Consider the following 19038-nt stretch of genomic DNA (forward strand, 5'->3'; position numbering starts at 1 on the left):
CGGCTCACTACCGACCCATTCTCCCAGGTAGTCCACTTGCTTTTTTTAATCAGGGCTGAATGAGATTGCCTCAAAGAAAACAGCACCTCAGGGGCATAGCCTACGGTTTAAAACATATACACATTCACACCAATATTAACATACACACCCGCACTTGGAGAATAATGAATGATTTCAGTATGAAGGCCTTTAAGGGAGGTTGAATCACTAGAGACATTTCACTCAGTCCTTCCCACTGGAAACATGGCTCTATAGGGGGGTCTGGAAAAAGCCTTGTGCGCTCATAAAATTCTATATGCCAGGGGTGTATTGAATTACATTATGCAGGAAAGCACCATGCCATTCTCTATTGCACAGATCTCAATAAGGGAATTTAGTGCATTAAAACCGCCTCTGTAACAGACAAGTTAGTTTGTTCTTCATACAGAGGAGCTTAAAGGTCACCACACTTTGAAAGAGTAAGTCTAGATGACATTTACATTCAGCTCTTCAATAGTCAAAATAGGTCAGTCACTGAGCATATTTAATCAAATTTCACACAGAGCATTCGGTATATAATTTTCCCAGTTCTCTTTAGGGCCATACTTTTCATAAAATACACAACACTCCAGCCTTTGCAGAAAAAAGCCTATTGTACTATATTTATTTCATATCAATTACTTTCTTTTGTGAAAAAGATTAGTGTTTCTAAAAATTCCAATCTGGCTTTCGTTCCTTCCAAGTTCTGTGTTTGACACCGTTGACCACTCAATTCTAATCGACCACTTGGAAAAGTGGGTTAGCAATCAAGATGACCTTTGTGATAGAAGGTTCCCTGTTGATACTAGGAGGATCTCACCCACACCTGCCACCCTTACCTGCGGCGTCCCCCAAGAGTCAATGTCAGGTCCTCTTTTATTTTCCATTTACATGCTGGCACAGGGCCATATATTTCAGAAACATGGCATTCATTTTAATGGCTACAGTGATGATACACAACTGTGTATACGCTTTTAATCTGGTGACAGTAAATGTAGCTCAGTTCCTCAGTTGTCAATTTGTCTCAATTTTAACCTTAAGAACTGGATGGCAGAATATTTTTTTGCCAGTAAGGAATCAATATCTTAAGTTCTTTTATTTGCTCTTTCTTCCTTGACTACTCCTCAATTCACAATCACGATCTAGGGGTTATATTTGACTCTAACCTATCATTTGACAGTCTTGCATCTTGCAGCTAGAATTAAATCATTTTTAACAACTGTAGATCTTGAGAAAATAGTGACCCCCCCACTTACTGTAATGGTCTAAGCCATTAGTCTCATGCCAAACCTTTTCTGTCCATGCATCTCAAGCTAGCCAAATCTAGAGCAGCTTTGATTATCACAGTTATTTTTGAATTATTAACATACCTGCACAGCCGCGGCATCAGAGGCACGAATGCCCAGCAAAGTGTGTCCGTCAGTGGGCAGACCTCCACGGGGCTCCAGGGGATGGGTCTCAATGGAACTGCAGTCCACGTGGAGGGAGGCGGCCCCTTGTTGCACGCTGAGGGCCACCTTGTGCCAGCGCAGGTCCATCAGGGCCTCCACGCCCTCCCCGGTGAAAACACAGCTCACCATGTCACCATCAGGGTCTATGCCTTTGGCTCGCAGGGACAGGGTGCCATCTGGGCCACTAAGGTCTACAGAGAGCTGTATTGTGCACAGAGATATGAGTGAAAAGTGATGAATGAATATGCACAAGTGCTAATCTAATAACAGTGTGTTCAGTATGCTGGTCAGTCAGCTCAGGCCTGTGGATAAGAAAATGTACTGTATCTCAAGTTGATTGACTGGAAGTGGCTTCAGCAAAGAGTTATATGTAGATGCTGCTACCACCTAACACAGCTGCAGAACACAGAAGCAAAGATGAGGTAAAGGGAAAGACATATTAATTACACACACAAGCAGTACAGCCAATCAATCACTCCTAATGAGGCGACTTGGCCTCCATCCATCATACACATTGAGTATTTAAATCTGGCCTCAGACTCTTAGTGATTATGGGGACTCCGAGGAACTCCAGTGCTTCATCATGGAACACACATGAATAACAATGAAGGTGAATGAAAGAGGAGAGCAGAAGATGATGGCGGGAGGAGCAACGGAGAGACGGGGAGCGAGAGAGAGGGGGATCGGATGAAGAATAAGAGAGGACAAAAGACACTTGGAATGAAAAGGGGGAGAGGATTGAAAAGGTGTCACGAGAGAGGAGAAATCGAAGGGGAAAGTAGTTGACTATGCAAAAAAGGGAGGAGACGCAGGAAGAATGAACAGACAAAAAGCGTGATGAATAAAAGGTGAGACACCAAGGAAGAGAAGGAACAAGAACAAGAACAAGAGGAGAAATTGGTTAAAAAAGATGCAATGGAATACATGAAGCAGGCAAGGAGGGAACAGAGAGTGAGGTGCACCTGTGGATATCCCTGCTGATCAGATATCTGGAAGAGGTAGACGGTGTCCCTCAGGGCAGCCTTCTTTAAAGCCAAGGTGAAGATCAAGGTGAACTCGTCAGGTAGGCCATGTGGGAACACCTGACTGAACACAGAAGATCAGAAGAGTCAGGGACACTGCACTCCTCCATATGTGGGAACTATGAAGCTAAGCACAGGAAAAGTTTAAAGGGGAACTCCACCTAGTTCTACATAAAGGTCAGTTTAATAACCATGGGGAGTGCTATTCAACCTCTCTTCTTTGGTACTCCATTGGCTTTCTAGCGTCAGAGAAAATAACCCATAATTTTGTCATCAAGGCTTGGAGACTACAAAAAGCCTGCAGTACAAATTGGGAGCATGAAGTTCAAAGCAGCTGTAATCAATATTTTTACATTAACGATGGATCACATGACTACTTTTATTTGAAAGCAGTCTCTAGCCCAAAACTTAACCACTTAAGATTACTCTGGCCTCTTTCATCAACATCGCTTACAGCAGCAGCTGGCAGCTTTTATCAGCATAAAACGTCTAATAAACCCACTGTACACTACTTGCACAGCACTAAATGGCACACAGACAAAGTTAGCTACTAGCTGGAAAATACAGCAATTAAAAAGAGATTTTTAGGGAGTTGGTGGAGACTGAAAACTGAGCTAAATGGAGAGTAAACAGTAGAATGACATTTGTCAGGTGGACCCAAACACGGCTTTTTATCTGCTGGATGTGTTGACTTTGCTAGTGCGTTCATGTAGAATCGATGATTTATAGAGCTTGACTCATGAAAGGGGGCACAAGTCTCTCTGATATGTAATTCTCTGCTGCTTTGTTTTTGACCAAAACTTTGTTTAGTCCCCATATAACGATATGGAAGTGTAATACAAAATCTTTGGAGGAGGCTACACCTTGAAATTCTGATGGTTATCTCTCACACCTTAAAAAAGAAAAGAGTATACACTTGTAGCGCTTAATTTGACAGAAACATTCATTTCATTTCAGTGATGATGATGTAACATCATCCATATGCTTATTGCATGTTATGTGTAAACATCTATACAGAGAGGACATCAGTAGCCAGAGAGCTAACATCAGACTGAATTAAGCTTTAAGCACATTAAGACCACTTTTGGGTCCACATTATCTTTCTTTGATGTCTGTATTAGTGAAGCAGCAAAGTAAATTTTATTTGTCTGTTTCCACTCTCCTGTTTGGGCATTTTTATATTCTATGCATGTTTTTTCTTTACCATTTTTTTTCCTATTTGCTCCCCCCCCACACACACACACACATTTTGTGACAACAGCTAGCAGTGAAATGCAAAGCCCGCTGAGTGTAACCCCCTGGCATTAATTTTCATAGCAGATACAGTCCGGCAAGCCTCATCCCTCAGTTTTGGTCAAGGGCATCTAAGCACACAAATAAATACATACACACATATTCACTGCATGGAGGTGTGTAGATGTATTGAGAGATGAAGGGTTCACAAACAAGCCCAGTGAAATGCATGCTCACTGAGATGGTGAACACTTTGAAATAATCTCTCTTGCTCTAATTCTTTCTCTCTCTCTCACCCTCTCTCTGTTTGCAGACACACACACACACACACACACACACACACACACACACACACACACACACACACAGAATTGTTGATGCTGGCAGCTGGTTTCCCACTCCTAGAAGTGGGGTGACAGTGATTTATGACTGAGGGAAGATCCAAGGGAAAACAGCCAACTACAGGACGTCAAAACAAAGAGAGGATGAGTAGAAGAAAAGGTGAGAAAGAGAAAGCATTGAACCAGGAGACCAGGAGAGAGAGAGAGAGAAAAGGAAAAGGACAAATAGAAATTGACACAGGACTATAGCAAGGGACCAAGAAATTCTGGATATCATATGAAAATACATGAAAAACTGAAATTAACTTTAAATTTAAATTCAAAATATAAAGTATGTAGGTAGGCAATATGCAGATGGAAAAGGACGTGTATGCAAGAAGACAGACGTACAGAATGAAAAAGAGAAAGAAAGAAACAAATGTTGAAAATAGAGTGGTTTTGCTGTCGATAAGTGACATGTGCTTGAGGGCACAAAACCACTCACAAACTATCGACTTTTAAGTTGAAAGGACGTCACCCTCACCTTGGCTTCTTATACATTAAGGGTCCTAGAAAAGAACACATAAACACAACACACACACCACACACACACACACATACACACAAACATGCAATGGGGAGATAAATCACTCAGTATGGGCCAGACAGATTCAGATCTAGCTTCTCCCAACTCGGAGAGAAAGTTATTTCCACTTCTCTTGTTTTTTTGTTTTTTTAAAAAGAGAGGGGGGAGAGAAAGTCAGTGGAAGCCAGGGAGACACAGGGGAAGAGAGGGAGAGGAAATCTAATGTTGAAAAAGCAGATCTCTGGTTTAAGATGGGAATATCACCTAGAGAGGTGTATAGGCACCCTTATACCAGGTTCTAACTGTGCTAGAATCAATTGCCTTCAGTGGAGAGGCTTTCTATCCCTGCATGTATTATATACACCTAACTGAAAGGAATTTTAAGCAGCTAGAAGATGACACATAAAAGAAAGAATATAATTTCAAGCTATAGTGGCCAAATGTTGTTACACATTGCAGCTTTTTCCCTACGGCTATTTTCAATTTCTTGTATTTTAAACAATAGGTATACAACTTAAGGAAGAAAATTAACTTTGCAGACAGTAACACATGTCACCACCCTGTCAACAACTGTAAAAAAAAATAAATAAATAAAAATACATAACGTACATTGGGTATGGGAATTATGTACTTCCCAGATTTTTTATTTTTATTTGTTTAACCACTGTCAGGACTGGCTAAGCCATTTTCATTCCCATTGCAGAATTCAGTTCAAATCCTGAGTAAGCGGCTAGTGGGCAAAACCCTTATCAAATTGTGAAACTTCAATGCCACTATTAAATTGAAGTGGTATGAATTATTGACTCTGAATTTTCCAGTTGTACATCTTCAAAACCTTAAAATTCAGTCTTTCTTTTCCAAAAGTCCACAGTATTGCTAGCTTGTGAGCTAAATGCTAACATTAGCATTCTAACATGCTCATCGCTATGATGCTAACATGCTGATTAGCAGGTAGAATGTTTATCAAGTTCAATATCTTAAGTTTAGTTCATTAGTTATGCTAAAATTGGCTAATTAGCTAAACACAAGTAAGTTTTGCAACTATCTGGTGATAAACCAAAGTTGATAGTTCAAGAATTCATTAAAAACCTTTTGCAAGGCTAGAGGAAAAGTCAAGATCATCAAGGTCATCAGAACTTGTTGGACTATGAAAGTCTGTACTAAATTTTATGGCCAACAGTGCTATGCCTAAAACCATGCTGATAGCTAAAAATGGGTTCCCACCTACACAAATGCAGTGGAGCCACTGACCACCATGGTAATAGCAACTAGGTTGCAGCAGCTCCCAAGTTTGACACAGAAAAGCGGATGTCTGCTAAAAAAAAACATCCCCCCCGGGTCGACAAAGATTGATATAAATGACAGAAAATCACAGACTTTCATATGCCTAATGCATTGAGTCCTCGACAGGCTATCTTTTCCACAAACTCAACAGACTAGTAATCATCCTCCATCTGCACATGTAAGCTGAAATATCTTTGTGAAAAAGTGTAAAACCCTCTCCTCACTGACTCATATCCCTGATCTTCCTTCTGTCTTTACTCTCTAAAAATTGCTATCTCTCTTTAGCTTGTCTTTTGTTCCCTTCTACATCTTTGCTCTTTATTGACCTCATGGCCTCAGAAACTTTTAAAGGCACAGAAGCCCTCACCTTTATGTTCCTAATATTTAGCTGCTCAGAATTTTAATCACGATTAATTCTACATTTGTACTTATCAACTCATTTCAGAATAAAAGCCTCGGCAAAATGCTTTAATGTGTTAAAAAAAATTTCATTGCACGACTTTTGTTAAGTGTTAAATTCATTTAATGCATTTCCATTCGGTCATAAATAGTTCAGAACTTCACCTCATGTCGTGACATAACAGATTTGCTTCCTCGCTCTCCTACACACTGTGTGTGTTGCATAAAAGAAACCGGCCCAAAGCAATCAATCTTGCTGAAATTAAAATGCATGTGACCAGCTGGGACTGGCGATCACACAACTGAGAGTGGTAAGGGATGAGTAACTTCATCTGGCTGTCACTCATCTGTGTTAGCTTGGATTAGCCGAACGGATTAGCCTCTGATACAAAGCAAAGCGTCCCTTTCCAATTACTGTACACACGTCTCATACTTCAGTAAACCTCACTGGCGATGAATTAAAAGGCTGTTTGAGTGACAGGGAGGCCACGCTGGGCGGGAGCCACATATTGTACAGTTTCAGAAATACAGTATATACCCTGGGATTGAGCAAGGGGGAGAAATCTAAACTGCTACACCTGCTCGTGTACTGTACACACACCACACACACACACACACACAGAGAAAGATATAACTAGATAAGCACACACATATGCTGACACTCACACATAAGCACACACATGAATAAAATACTGAGCATACACACATTTGAACTGTTACTAGGAGAAAAAGCCATAGAACAAGCCTGAAGGTTTGTTCTGATGCATTCACTTATTGCCTGGATTTGAACCTTTAACCCTCTTGTTCCCTCACCACTACATCCCTTAATCGCCCATCTGTTCTCCGCCTCCACTCCGCCTCCACTCCGCCTCCACTCCCAATGTGATTTAAGCAGGCAAAAGCAAAAAATAAATAAAATTAAAAGCAAATAAATAGAGAAAAGGAAGACTAACTGATGCTGATAGACAGTCCTCTCTGATTTTATCTACTTTACCATGAGGCGAGAAGGCAAAGGAGAAGAGGCAAATGCAAAAAAGCGAGCGTCTCCTCTGATTTTGTTTAGTCTTTTTGAGAGACGTGTATAGAAGAGAGTGAATTCTATGTATAGAGAGAAGCAGAATGAAAAAAGGCAGCCAACAGGCACGACTGATGTGCTAACATTGATTCTTCTCTGTCTCAGTTAAAAAGAAGTCACCCAGGTAGCTGATAAAACTGACAGCAAAGCTCTCGATGGCATCAAAATTTCAATAAATGCCGCGCTGTAACAAAATCCCTAACCAGCATCAGAGAGTGGTGTTCCCGTCCTCTCTCTGTATGGTTAGAGGCAAAACAAAAACATCTTGGATTTTCCTCTTTGGTTGCAAAGATACTGATTTCCTGAGAACTGACATTTTTTTTAGCGTTCCATCCCCCTCCTTCATAAGAACAACTACTCTCTAAGCCTGTGACAAACAATATATGTGACACTTTTAGAACAAAACGTCTCTACTGAAAAAGAGTGTTTTGTAGACATATTTATCAGGCCTTCAAGTGAGTGGCGCTCACAGCGGTGGACAGAGTGATAAAACACTCTGGGCTGACCCAATTGGCAAGTTCTGAAAAACTGCTTTATTGGTTTGTAGAAAGACGCTCAGCCATCTGAAAACCAGCTATAACTCATAAGAAATGTAAAAGAAAAACAACAAAAAAGAGGACTGAAAAACAGCCAGCACATAACCCTAATAAGCACTTGTCACGCAATTCCAAACACAATCTACACCCAACCACTCTGTAATAACAACATGAAAATCCAGGAAAGCTTAATTACACCATGTCAAGCTGCAAAACCATGTTGAGCAAGGAAGCTGTGCTTTGTTGGATTTTATGGCTGCAGGTCTCTTTGCCCAGAAACAAGTTCAGAACAAGCTCAGGCTCTCAAATGCAGCTGTTAAATTCAAACCGTTTAACTTTTTAAAAATATTTTTACTGGCAACTGCATAATGCCTACTAATTAAGGCATCACTTCTATAGACTGAGCTCAAGCAAATAAGTCAGACTTTCAAATATGAAAATGAGTTAGAGTAAGTACATGTGGTCACAACCGGAAAACCAAAAGGGCTGTTACAGTTCAGTTTTACAAGCCAGTGTCAGTGGGGAGGGAAATGAAGTGGTAAAACTGGAAATGCAATCAGAGATTGACCCACGCTGTATATGATTTGCCAAGTGTCTGCTTTTTACACAACAGCCAGTGGACAGCACTGACACGCTGGATGAGGGTTCAGAGGCTGATTCGCTGCAGGGTGTTGAGTCTCTCTGCGTTTCTCTTTGTTCAGACATGGCATGAAAAGGGAGAGCCTGTTGACATAGGCCCGCAGAAAGCTTGAAAATCCAGTAGAAAAATTCACTTTATTTCCCTTCCTGTGCTTCTAAAGCTTTACACTGCATTTGTGCGAGATGTATTAAGGTGCTGGACGTGGTGGGAGAGGAGTACAGAAAACTTACTCGGTGGGGCGTAGGAGTGCTCTCTTGCCCAGGCGGAGGATGACGGGTCCACGAGGGTTGCGGATCTTCTTGACATCTTGACTCTTGAGCAGGGAGAAACGCCTCACCAGATTAAAACCTGAAAACAAATGGCATTCATCAGCACCCACGTAAATAAAACTCAGAGAAGAATGTGTGCCTGTTTCAGTTTGTGCATTCACCAGTGATATTGTGCCTGGCCGTCTGAGGAAACTTCCACTCATCCACTTGTAAGGACGGGCATTGTATGCCTGCAGAGACATGACACAGAGGGTTAAACAATGAAAAAGTCAAAAAGTGGGTGTGTAAACAGCAAAAACCCTGAGATGTGCGGTAAGACTTTGGAGAAGTTATCTCAAATGTAACCTTTCACAATTACTGCAGGGTGAGACGGACACAGTTACTGTGAGAGAACAAGCAACTTCAAACATACATCCATTTGAGAGTTACAGAAATATTGATCTAAAAGAAGGAGAAAGGGAGTCGGTGGAGGTGAAAGAGAGTTAAAAAAAAAAAGAGTGTAAAACACAGAGAGTGAGATGAAATGAGGGCAAAGCTGTGTAGAGAGGAACACAGCCCAGTTTGACAGGTTGTCTAGCACCAAGCTTGTCTGTCGCGGTAGCCTCTGTTTGATGGATATGTTCTCACCCTGTCAGGGGAGGTTACAGAGAAAAGTGTTGCCTGTCAGAACGGACTGCCTGACTACAGAGGGGGGAGATGTGAGATGTGTAGAAAAACCTAGTGCAGGTAGACATGGATCCTGCGAATCACTGTGATCCACAGATAATTGATCTCTTTGGGGCCAAGGACCACGGCCCTGAGCAAGACGTTCTACAGGGCACAGGTTTTCCAAAAAAGTGTTTTTGTCTTAACTATGACTGCAGAGAATCTGGAAGCAGGTGGTGCCCTGTGTTAACCAAAAATAAAACCTCATAATTTTCTCTGAGCTGCGCTGCTGTCAGTAATAGTTTAAATCATTAATGTGAAGGTCAGATATTTTAATTTAACCCGATTCAAGGCTGCCTCATGCATGGGGAGGGTGTTAGTTTTTTTTTTTTTAAAATCACCTTTCCAAAAGCAAAAACATGAAAGAAGTATATTGACTCCATTAAACTGCACTTTTCTAATGTGACCTGCAAAATTTAGCACGCGTGGCTAACTAACTACCTCAAGTAGTCACCTAGCGTCATTACTGGAAGCAAGGAGCATATCATCAGCTAACTATAATATTATAAATGGTAACAGTCAGTTACCTTTAGAAACTGTAGCATAGCACGGGTGTTGAGTCTAGACTGACATTATCAGCTTTATGCTGCTCTTCAGTTGGTTTGCAAACTAGTGTTCATCCTTGAGGCCATCTCTCTCGCAAAATTTGAATCTTACATTTGAAAGATTTCAGTCCCTTCAAACTTGGCACAAACATTCCCTTGGACTCAAAGATGAAATTATTAGATTTCAAAGGTCGAAGGTCAAGATCACAGTATGCTTGCAGTCTTGTGAACATAAAATATCAGGAACACCAGGTGGGAATTTCATTACATCTGTAACCAACATTCACTTGGACACATGGATAAACTGATTAGACTGTGGTGGTCAAAAGTCATAGGTCAAGGTCACTGTGACCTCACAAAATATGTTTTTGGTCTTGAGAATCTGATATCTCAAGAAAGCCTGGAAGGAACCCCCTAATATTTGGCACAAACATTCACTTGGACTTGATCAAAATTTAACAAATTAATTATAACTGGACTTATTGGTGGAGGAATGCAAGAGGCAGCAATTTTAGTTCATTTATGACACTGTACTATATACACCATGACTGGCAGGTTCTACCCTGCAGTAACTGACTATGCTATTTTCTTTTCATGTCTTCTACATAGATAATCAGCAGATGAGGATGCCAACATTTTGCATGGGACATGGAGCTTTAGCCTCTTTTAGCATTATGGAAATATTATAAATATGTATAGCTATCATGTGCATATTTAAGACCCTTCTTAGTTTAAAACAAATCAGTTGGAAAAGACTGGAAAGTCAGCAGGAGACAGTATTTTCAGCCAATGGAGATTTGGAGTTGGCACTATAGCATTGGATTACACAAGCTAGTCACACCTGGTAAAATCTGCTAGTGACAGTTCAATTAGGCAACAAAGTCCATGATCACCAGAGGCATACTTCTGTTTACTTCTTGGTAAAATTGAAAGACCAGTTGTTTTAAAAATGTATAGCAGATTCCGAGAGGTAAACAGCATAGATACTGTGTGAGGATGGAAAGCTTGACAGATATAGTAACAATGACTAAGATGCTTTGCCAAAAGTCAGTTGTTTATGCAAGAAGATAAACCTAAATATCAGGTGCTGATTCAGATTCAGGGTTCATTTGAAAGTCACTATTGATTGTTGCTATTACAGAAAAATAAACCAGAGTACAGCCTGAAGAAAAAGTTTTCTTATACATTTAAAAATAACAATGCATTTCAAACAACAGTAATCTTTTTGTGTCTCCTGGTTTTATGGACTCGGTGTAATAAAGTTGAGAATTTCTTTTTGATGAAACAGGCAGGGCACTGCATAGAGAGTTGCTTTGAAGCATGCAACAGCACCATCTATGCTTCCAACCACAATTTATCCAGGCTGGAAGTCGCATCAAAAACGAGGTGAAAGAGCGTAATATAATTACTAAAATAATAACATCCAACTGACTTTAATTAAGAGTTAGGAATTTAATTTCACGGAGGCAGGCTCAAGAAAGAATTAAATCGCATTTAGCGCTTCATCACCTATTATCAAGTTCATCACTTGACACCCTGCAGCTTCGGCTCGTCTTGGTTTGAAAACACAAAGACTGTTTCAAAGCACAGCATACTTCAGCCTGTCTGCCTGCACAGTGTGTCATTCTCTTATTGCTGTCTAAAAGTACAAATTAAAGAGCAGAAAAGGAGTTGTCAAACAGTGGTGTTGTAGGAAGCTGAGAGAAACTTGAGATGAAAAGTCAAGGAAACTGCATGAATTGACTGTGACTTCAGAACAAAGTAACAGATACAGTGGAGAGTACAGAAAGTATCAAGCATAAGTTTAGAGTCCTCTGAGCCGTCTATTTTATATCCTTTTCTCACATACACTCCTTTTCTCTCTCTCCCGCTCTCTCTCTCACACACACACAATCACACATACTATATTTATAACTTGACAGGTCCATCCTGAAACCTTATCTGCTAACTCAGCACAAAGTACACTCTCCGCAGCCTCACAGACACGTCCTGCCTTTTAAATCAGACACACACACATACACCAACAGCTCATCTCCATCGCCGAATGCAGTTTTTTTAAAGCTCTACCTTTTGCCACTGCTTACTCTTTTTTTTTTCTTTTTTTTTTTTTGGTCATCACCAACCCATCTGCATCAGACAGAATCAAGATGAAGGTTTTGTCAGGAATAGAGAGATCCTGGCTGGAGGCAAGTGGGCAGCACAATGAAAAGTTAAACAGCATAACAGAGGAGAAGGTAGAGAGAGGAAGGGGAAAAAAAGGAAACACAGGACAGAAAGGGGGGAGAGTGTTCCACTGATGAATTGGCTAAGCTACTACTGCAGATCAGACACAGGCTGTATGTGCAGGGTGAGAGGGCTGGGCGCCTAGTGGCACATAAGATTCGTCAAGCAGCCACAAGGCCGGTCTTGATGAGCCTGTCTTGCTTGAGGACTAAATACATGCAATAAGAAGTATGCAAAGCTCTAAAAACCCCTGGCTCTGATGGGTTTACCTCTGAATTCTTTAAAGCTTTCTCTCAATTAATCTCCACTGTATTACTCGATGCCTTTAACGAAGCCTTTGCTGCTAAAACTCTTCCTCCTACTTTTTATCAGGCAACCACATCAGTTTTATTAAAGGAAAGTAAAAACCTTAGGGGGCTCCCTTCCTATAGACCCATTACTCTTTTTGGTGTTTAAATGAAGCCAAATTGTTAGCCAAGATGCTTGCCACTGGGCTGAAAAAAAAAATCTCTCATCAATCATATCCCAAGATCAGACTGGGTTTATTAGAAAACATTATTTGTTTTCTAACCTCTGCTGGCTTGGCCCCTCGGCATGCAGAGATTCTTGTTTCTCTGAATGCTGATAAGGCCCTTGACAGAGCTGAATGAGACTCTCTCATTGTTCTTGGAAAGTTTGGCCTTAGTGATAATTTTACAGCTCGGGTCAAGCCCCTGTACTGGTTCCCTCTTCCTTCAGTGCAGACCAACTCCTTTAGTTCTCCCTATTTCTCCCTGCAACTGGGAACAAGGCTAACAAATCCCTATGAATCCCTCACATAATGTCCACTTTGAAAGAATATGGTGAGATTTCAGGTTTTAAGTTAAACTTGTCAAAGAATGAACTGTTCCAAATCAACAAGGCTGCCTTAATCCTTTCTGATGAATAAATTCTAGTTTCAGTGTAGAAGGAATCTCTTATGTTTCAGCACCTCTCCAAACAGAGCTCTCAGAATAGAACAGTATACTGGAAATAGTTCAATGGGCTACGTTTCAACGACTGATCCGTTACTCAACCACAGTGTTGGTGTGTACGGGTTCAGTTGCTGAGAAGTGGCCATTTGAACTGTTTTCAATTTCCAGTTTCATTTGGAACAAGGGGAGACCTAGAATTAGGAGAGCTTATTTGCAGCAGGCAGGACCAGGTAGGGGAATGGGACTGCCTTATTTCCAGCAGTACTGGACGTCTGACGTACGTTGGACGTTTCTCTTCTTTCAGGCTCAATCTGATAAGTATGCAGAAAATCCCATTTGTGCACAAATGGAGCACAATTCGTGCTATCTGACATCCCATCCCATCTGACCGCCTCCCTTGTTTTCTATAACACCTCTTATTACACCATGTTAAGAACAATTCCATTGCAAAACAGTATTTGGAAATGTCTTCTGTTATTTGGAAAAATAATGAATGGCGAAATGGCCCTCTGCTTGTTCCTGGTTCTCCCAGCCACATCCTCTCCCCATCCATCTTTCTCTGAGCATGATAAATTGTAGGGAAATTGATAAAATATGTTTCCTACCTTGGAACAACAACAAAATAAACTTGTGTTGAGCCGCAAGTTTTTCAGATCCCTCCAGGTTTGTGGTCACATTGAAATGAAGACACTGTCTTTTCCCAGCTAGCCTGAGGGTTCACCTGTGGATTCTTTGTTTTCATTTGACCCTTCAAAAGAGGGATGCAATATTTTTTATTTTGAAGTTCTTGTCTAATTAAAAAAAAAAAAAGAACCCATCACTGGAGATTCTAAGGTGTGACTGGGAGGGAGATTTTGGGGAAGGCTGGATGGAAAGGTAGAGATGGTGGAGAAGATAACTGCAAGGCCATGGCAAGTGAAATCTCTGAAATGATCCCAGATGTAGACTCTACCTTTGATTTATTGGAGTTCAATCTTCAAAATACTGTCAGACATTTAAAAATGGTAATTCAGCCAGATCCCATGATAGCTATTTTTGGCATAGTAGAAGAGAACAATAATAATCTTTCTGGAACTAAATTCAAAATAACAAAATTTGTCCCTGGACTCAGTGGCTGAGGGAGATGATGCAGCATCTCAAACTGAGATTCATAATACGTGGCTCATCAAATAATTTTGAGAAAATCTGGAAACCATTTATGGAAAATATGAATGATGAAAGCAACACAACAAAGAAACCCAAAACAATTAGCAAAAAGATGCTAAAAGATGCTAAAATGCTTCATATAGCTCAATAAGCGTCAATGGTTATTCTCCATTGGTTCACCACTACAACCAACAGTAGGTACATGACTGTCATTTGATCCATTGACCAGTGCAATTTTTAACTAGCAAGAGCAATTTGAATAAGACAAAAAGCACAGGGAACGCTTGCTCTGGAACTACTGAAGTGAACTACAAAAACAGAAGAATTAAGCTGATCATTAAAATAACATGCTCAACTTTGTCAAACCATGTGTGGAGGAGGAATTAGGTTTGGAAAACTTAACAGAGGACAATAATGGATATAAACATAATGGATGTTAAGCTAAGCTACAGCTTAGACTGCTGAAACATGAGCATAGCCTGTCATGTCACTGTATTCACTAATCTCCAGCTATGTAACACTCTGAACAGGTAGAAAGTATATGATCTGTGTTTGTATATGGGTATATCCCAGTGGTTAACAACTAGAAAACATTTGTTACATCCTTTAAAGTTGTGAAATTAAATGCAGTGTTTGCTTGTTAAAGCATCAGACTTTTGCTCACAGTCATGGGAGAGCTGAGCTATTTCTATATAGCTCAGAGGATGGATGATATTTTAGTGGACTGTAAGGTACGCAGGCACTTTGGCAGGACACACTGCAGAACTTGAACCCCATTTCCTCTCAAGCTGTGATCAAAGAAACGCATTTGCTTGTTGACAAGCTAATTAGCACAAAGTATGAGTGTCACTCCAGGATCCAGCTAGTAGCTGCATGTAGCCTTAAAGAGATTGGATGGTCTTGGCTGGGTTCACATCCTCTTTGATGGGTTGTGTTTGACTCTTGCCAAGGCAGGTAATGATACTTACACTGGCAGTCACGCACTACACTGCTGTGAGTGTTTCCTAAAGTCTCCACCTTGCCAAAGATTAAAAAAAATTCAGGGAATTTTAGGCCTTTAGAGAAGTAAAACACCACTGTTTGATGTATACATACTTACACTTAACTTGGATGGAAGTAAAAGGTATCAGATAAGGATAAACCTGGATGATTTGACTGGTGTAAATGAATCAGTACACAGAAAGTAATAAAACTCAAAACTTTTCCTTTGGCCAGTGACTACACCACTCAGGCATTCATTATAACAAATGCTATAATATATAGTGCAATATTAACTCAGCCCTGGCTGACCCACAGCAATATCCCAGCTAAAATAAGCAATGTGTGACCTTTCTTGTATTGTGAGTGATATTTGACAAACTCCAGTGTGTTTAGGAATCAATAGCCTCACCTCTGAGTGTCTTGTTGTGGCTGGGGTTTACTGAAACCAACCCCTTCTGAGTTTGAATTCTGTTTTCGTAGCAGCAAATACTTGGCAGAGTGCTTTCATTTGGGAGGAGAGGTCAAAAGTATGCTCACTGTGTCAGGGTGTGCAGTGTGGGGTTTGTTATGAGAGCGGGTATGGTAGTTATTCAATGTACTTTACAGTGTGGCATTCCTAGATAATGGGACTGTGCTGCTGATCAGCAGAAACTCAGACTCAGAAAGAGAATCTTCCACGTCCTGAAGCTGTTAAACACATGCAACATAAGGGGAGGAGAGGGGCATGCTGGGTTGATGATTCAGTGTAGCCTATCTGAAGTTTAATTTTGGGAGGGGGGGGGGGGACAAACTGAGAGAGTGATTCAAAGAAAGGAGGGATTGAGACAGAGGGACAATGTGTGTCTCACTTGCCCTAGCAGCCTAATGAGACAGACAAGAGAGAACATTCCTGGTTGTTTTCCAGAGATAAAATTGCAGCACAGAGGAGTGGAAAGACTTAAAACGCTCCACGTTATAGGGATGAGCTCACTCATTTTCCCCTTGTAGGCCTCTGGCCCACATTCAGTACACTCTCCAAAGCATACACAGATACAGACTGGGCTCATGACACACACATTTACAAGCTTTTCACAACAATAGAGTTGGACAGGACATGCACTGTGCAGTATTGACATGGGATTCAGTACTACTTTCATCAGTACTGAATTATTGGTGTTTGAAAGTTACTGCAGCCTCATTATGTTTTCTGTAAGCAGGTCTTCTCCCCCCCCCACACACACATTTTTTTCTGTGGATAGTAGAGACATCATGGGACATGGTTCATTCACAAAGAAGCACCCCTGAAGCAATTTAACGTTCATTTATCAGTGCCTGTGATGTTCAAGAGCTACCTTTAATAATGTTCCAACTAGCCTGGTCACTCCCTGTAGGTTATCCATCAGCCCTAATAATTGCCCATCAGCAGTAGGATTGGTCCCAAATTCTCTTAAATGGAAATAAGGAATAAGTATCACCTGATTCTGCAGTCCCATCAGTTTTAACATCTTTAGATTTTAACACTGTCTTATTCATTGATTTTTGTTTTTCTGATCTACAACTTTACTGTTTTGGTTCAGTTTCACTGCTCTCATCAGGCACTATATTGTATGAGAATGTAAAGATGTCCTTTAATGGTGTTGTTTTAATCTAATTTTCATCCTACTGACTTATAAAGTCAACTATATATTAAGGAATAAAATATTTAATATATAAAATAACTGTAGTGTAAGAACAGGCCTACAGTGTATAATCAGTTTCATTATCAGCATAAAAACTAATCCAAAAACAGAACTTCACTTTGATTCTCCTAACCAGCCACTGTAATGTATATCTGTTTCTGCTGCTGGGTGCTTGTCCTCTCTAAAGTCTGCTTCTGTGTAAATGAGCTTATTACTACAACAATTCATTGGCACTAGAAAACATACAGCACAATTTAGCTCAGATGCAGACAGAGTGAAACTGAGTCAAAACAAATCGATACATAAATTCCCATTACTTCAGACTGCGTAGGATCTGTGGTGCACAAAAAAAAATTCATATCAGCAACACTTTACTAAAGGCAGGGCATTTCAGCAATTTAATTTAACTATGGGGACTAGTCTCTCTGGCTGATACACTGCAGAACTGCAGTGCAATCATCCAGCCCGACTCTTCAACACTAGTTTTACTTAAACCTGCTTTCCTGCTGTAATGTCAGCAAATTACCAGTAAGTAGAGATTTGGATGAGTCGGAGGAATAGTGATAGTGTGTGTACGTGAGGTTGTGTGAGTGTGTGCGTGTGTGTGTGGTGCCTACTGTGACAAAGTGTTATAGCTGCACTTAAGAAAGCACTTTCTTCCAACCACTGGGGGAGAGGACTCAGGGGAGCTACGAGCTGACTCAGTCTCATCTGAAAAGCTCTGACTAGGGTCTCCCAGGAGGAACACCCCCCTCCTTGACAAAGCTCCCTTCAGAGGCCCCCCCACCCAAGTGATATCACAGAGCCGGCCCCTGAGAACACACTGACAATGTGATGAGGAGTATGACAGTTTGGAACAAAATAAATAAATAAAACAAGACAATAAAAGAGATTTCTCTTCACCTCTCTGCCTCTTGATTTCTTGGTTTTCTGTTTCTGTCTCTGTCACACATACACACCTGGATACGAAAAGAAACACACGCGCATTCCCTCCAACACACTAACGGACAAATACGCTAGCATTTCAACATGCTCGCAATCTCATATATGCTCACACAGACATTCAAAAACTTGTGTTTCTCCCATACAAATACACAGAGGTCTGTATGATTGATGGCTTGTGAATTAGAACACAACCACACATGGTAAACACACATGCCTCTATGCCACAGCCTTACCACACAGCCACCAGTGGCTACCAACATAAAGTGCACATACACCATAATTACGCTCCATTTTCATTGTAACCTTGGGTTCCATCATACATACAGGGTGCACACACACAGAGGCAGACACAGACGGACACACCGCCATCAGATGCTGATGGGTTTTTCAAAGCGTGATGAGTTGATCAGGCGTACAACTCCAGCTTGAAAATCTGAAAAAAATTCTGCAGTAGTATTGCTTTAACCCCAGAAGGCATCGTTTTTGAGACTTTACTGTGTTTTTAGCATTTATATGACGATATACGGACTGTTCCCGAAGCAGTTATTTGAGAGCATTTTTTATGGCCTTTGTCAGTCACTTTAGTAGGATTTTCATTCACAGCTTTTAGGAAGCAATAACATTTGATAAATAGTTTAAAAGAGCTCTATGGAGGCCACTGATGTAATGCAACTATTTCATTTAATCCATCCATTTTGGAAAAAAATATTTTAGGTCCTGTTTTTGCTAAAGCAATACTTTGACATTTTGGGAAATATGCTTATTTGCTTTCTTACCAAAAGTTAGATGAAAGGCTACCACTCCCAAATCTTTCCTTTGAATATGAGGCTAAAATCAGTAGCTAGTTCTCTTAGCTTAGCATAAGGACTGGAAAGGTCAAACTGATTTAGCTGCTGAATCAAGCGTTACGTTAAGCTAAGCTAACTAGCTGCGGTTTTAGCTAGGTTCAAATAAAATAGACAGATATCAAATTAGAACTATTCCTTTTGTTTAAGGAGCACATCCTGTTCATTCTGAAGTTTATATATTTACCATGCAAAACTACTGTT

General features: G+C 40.6%; 1 protein-coding gene across 3 annotated transcripts in view; it reads right to left on the bottom strand.

Moving 5' to 3' along the window:
- Window positions 1-19038, bottom strand: part of col16a1 (collagen, type XVI, alpha 1) — a 65386-nt gene that overhangs the window by 40073 nt on the left and 6275 nt on the right. For all 3 annotated transcript variants that reach the window (XM_018671478.2, XM_018671477.2, XM_018671479.2), the window contains exons 3-6: window positions 8995-9063; window positions 8795-8912; window positions 2432-2555; window positions 1389-1670 (exon numbers count right to left, since the gene is read on the bottom strand). In XM_018671478.2, the coding sequence (XP_018526994.1) occupies window positions 1389-1670; window positions 2432-2555; window positions 8795-8912; window positions 8995-9063 (593 nt within the window). The remainder of the gene's footprint in view (window positions 1-1388; window positions 1671-2431; window positions 2556-8794; window positions 8913-8994; window positions 9064-19038) is intronic.

The sequence above is a fragment of the Lates calcarifer genome, linkage group LG3 (assembly GCF_001640805.2).
Source record: "Lates calcarifer isolate ASB-BC8 linkage group LG3, TLL_Latcal_v3, whole genome shotgun sequence".
Taxonomy (NCBI): Eukaryota; Metazoa; Chordata; class Actinopteri; family Centropomidae; genus Lates; species Lates calcarifer.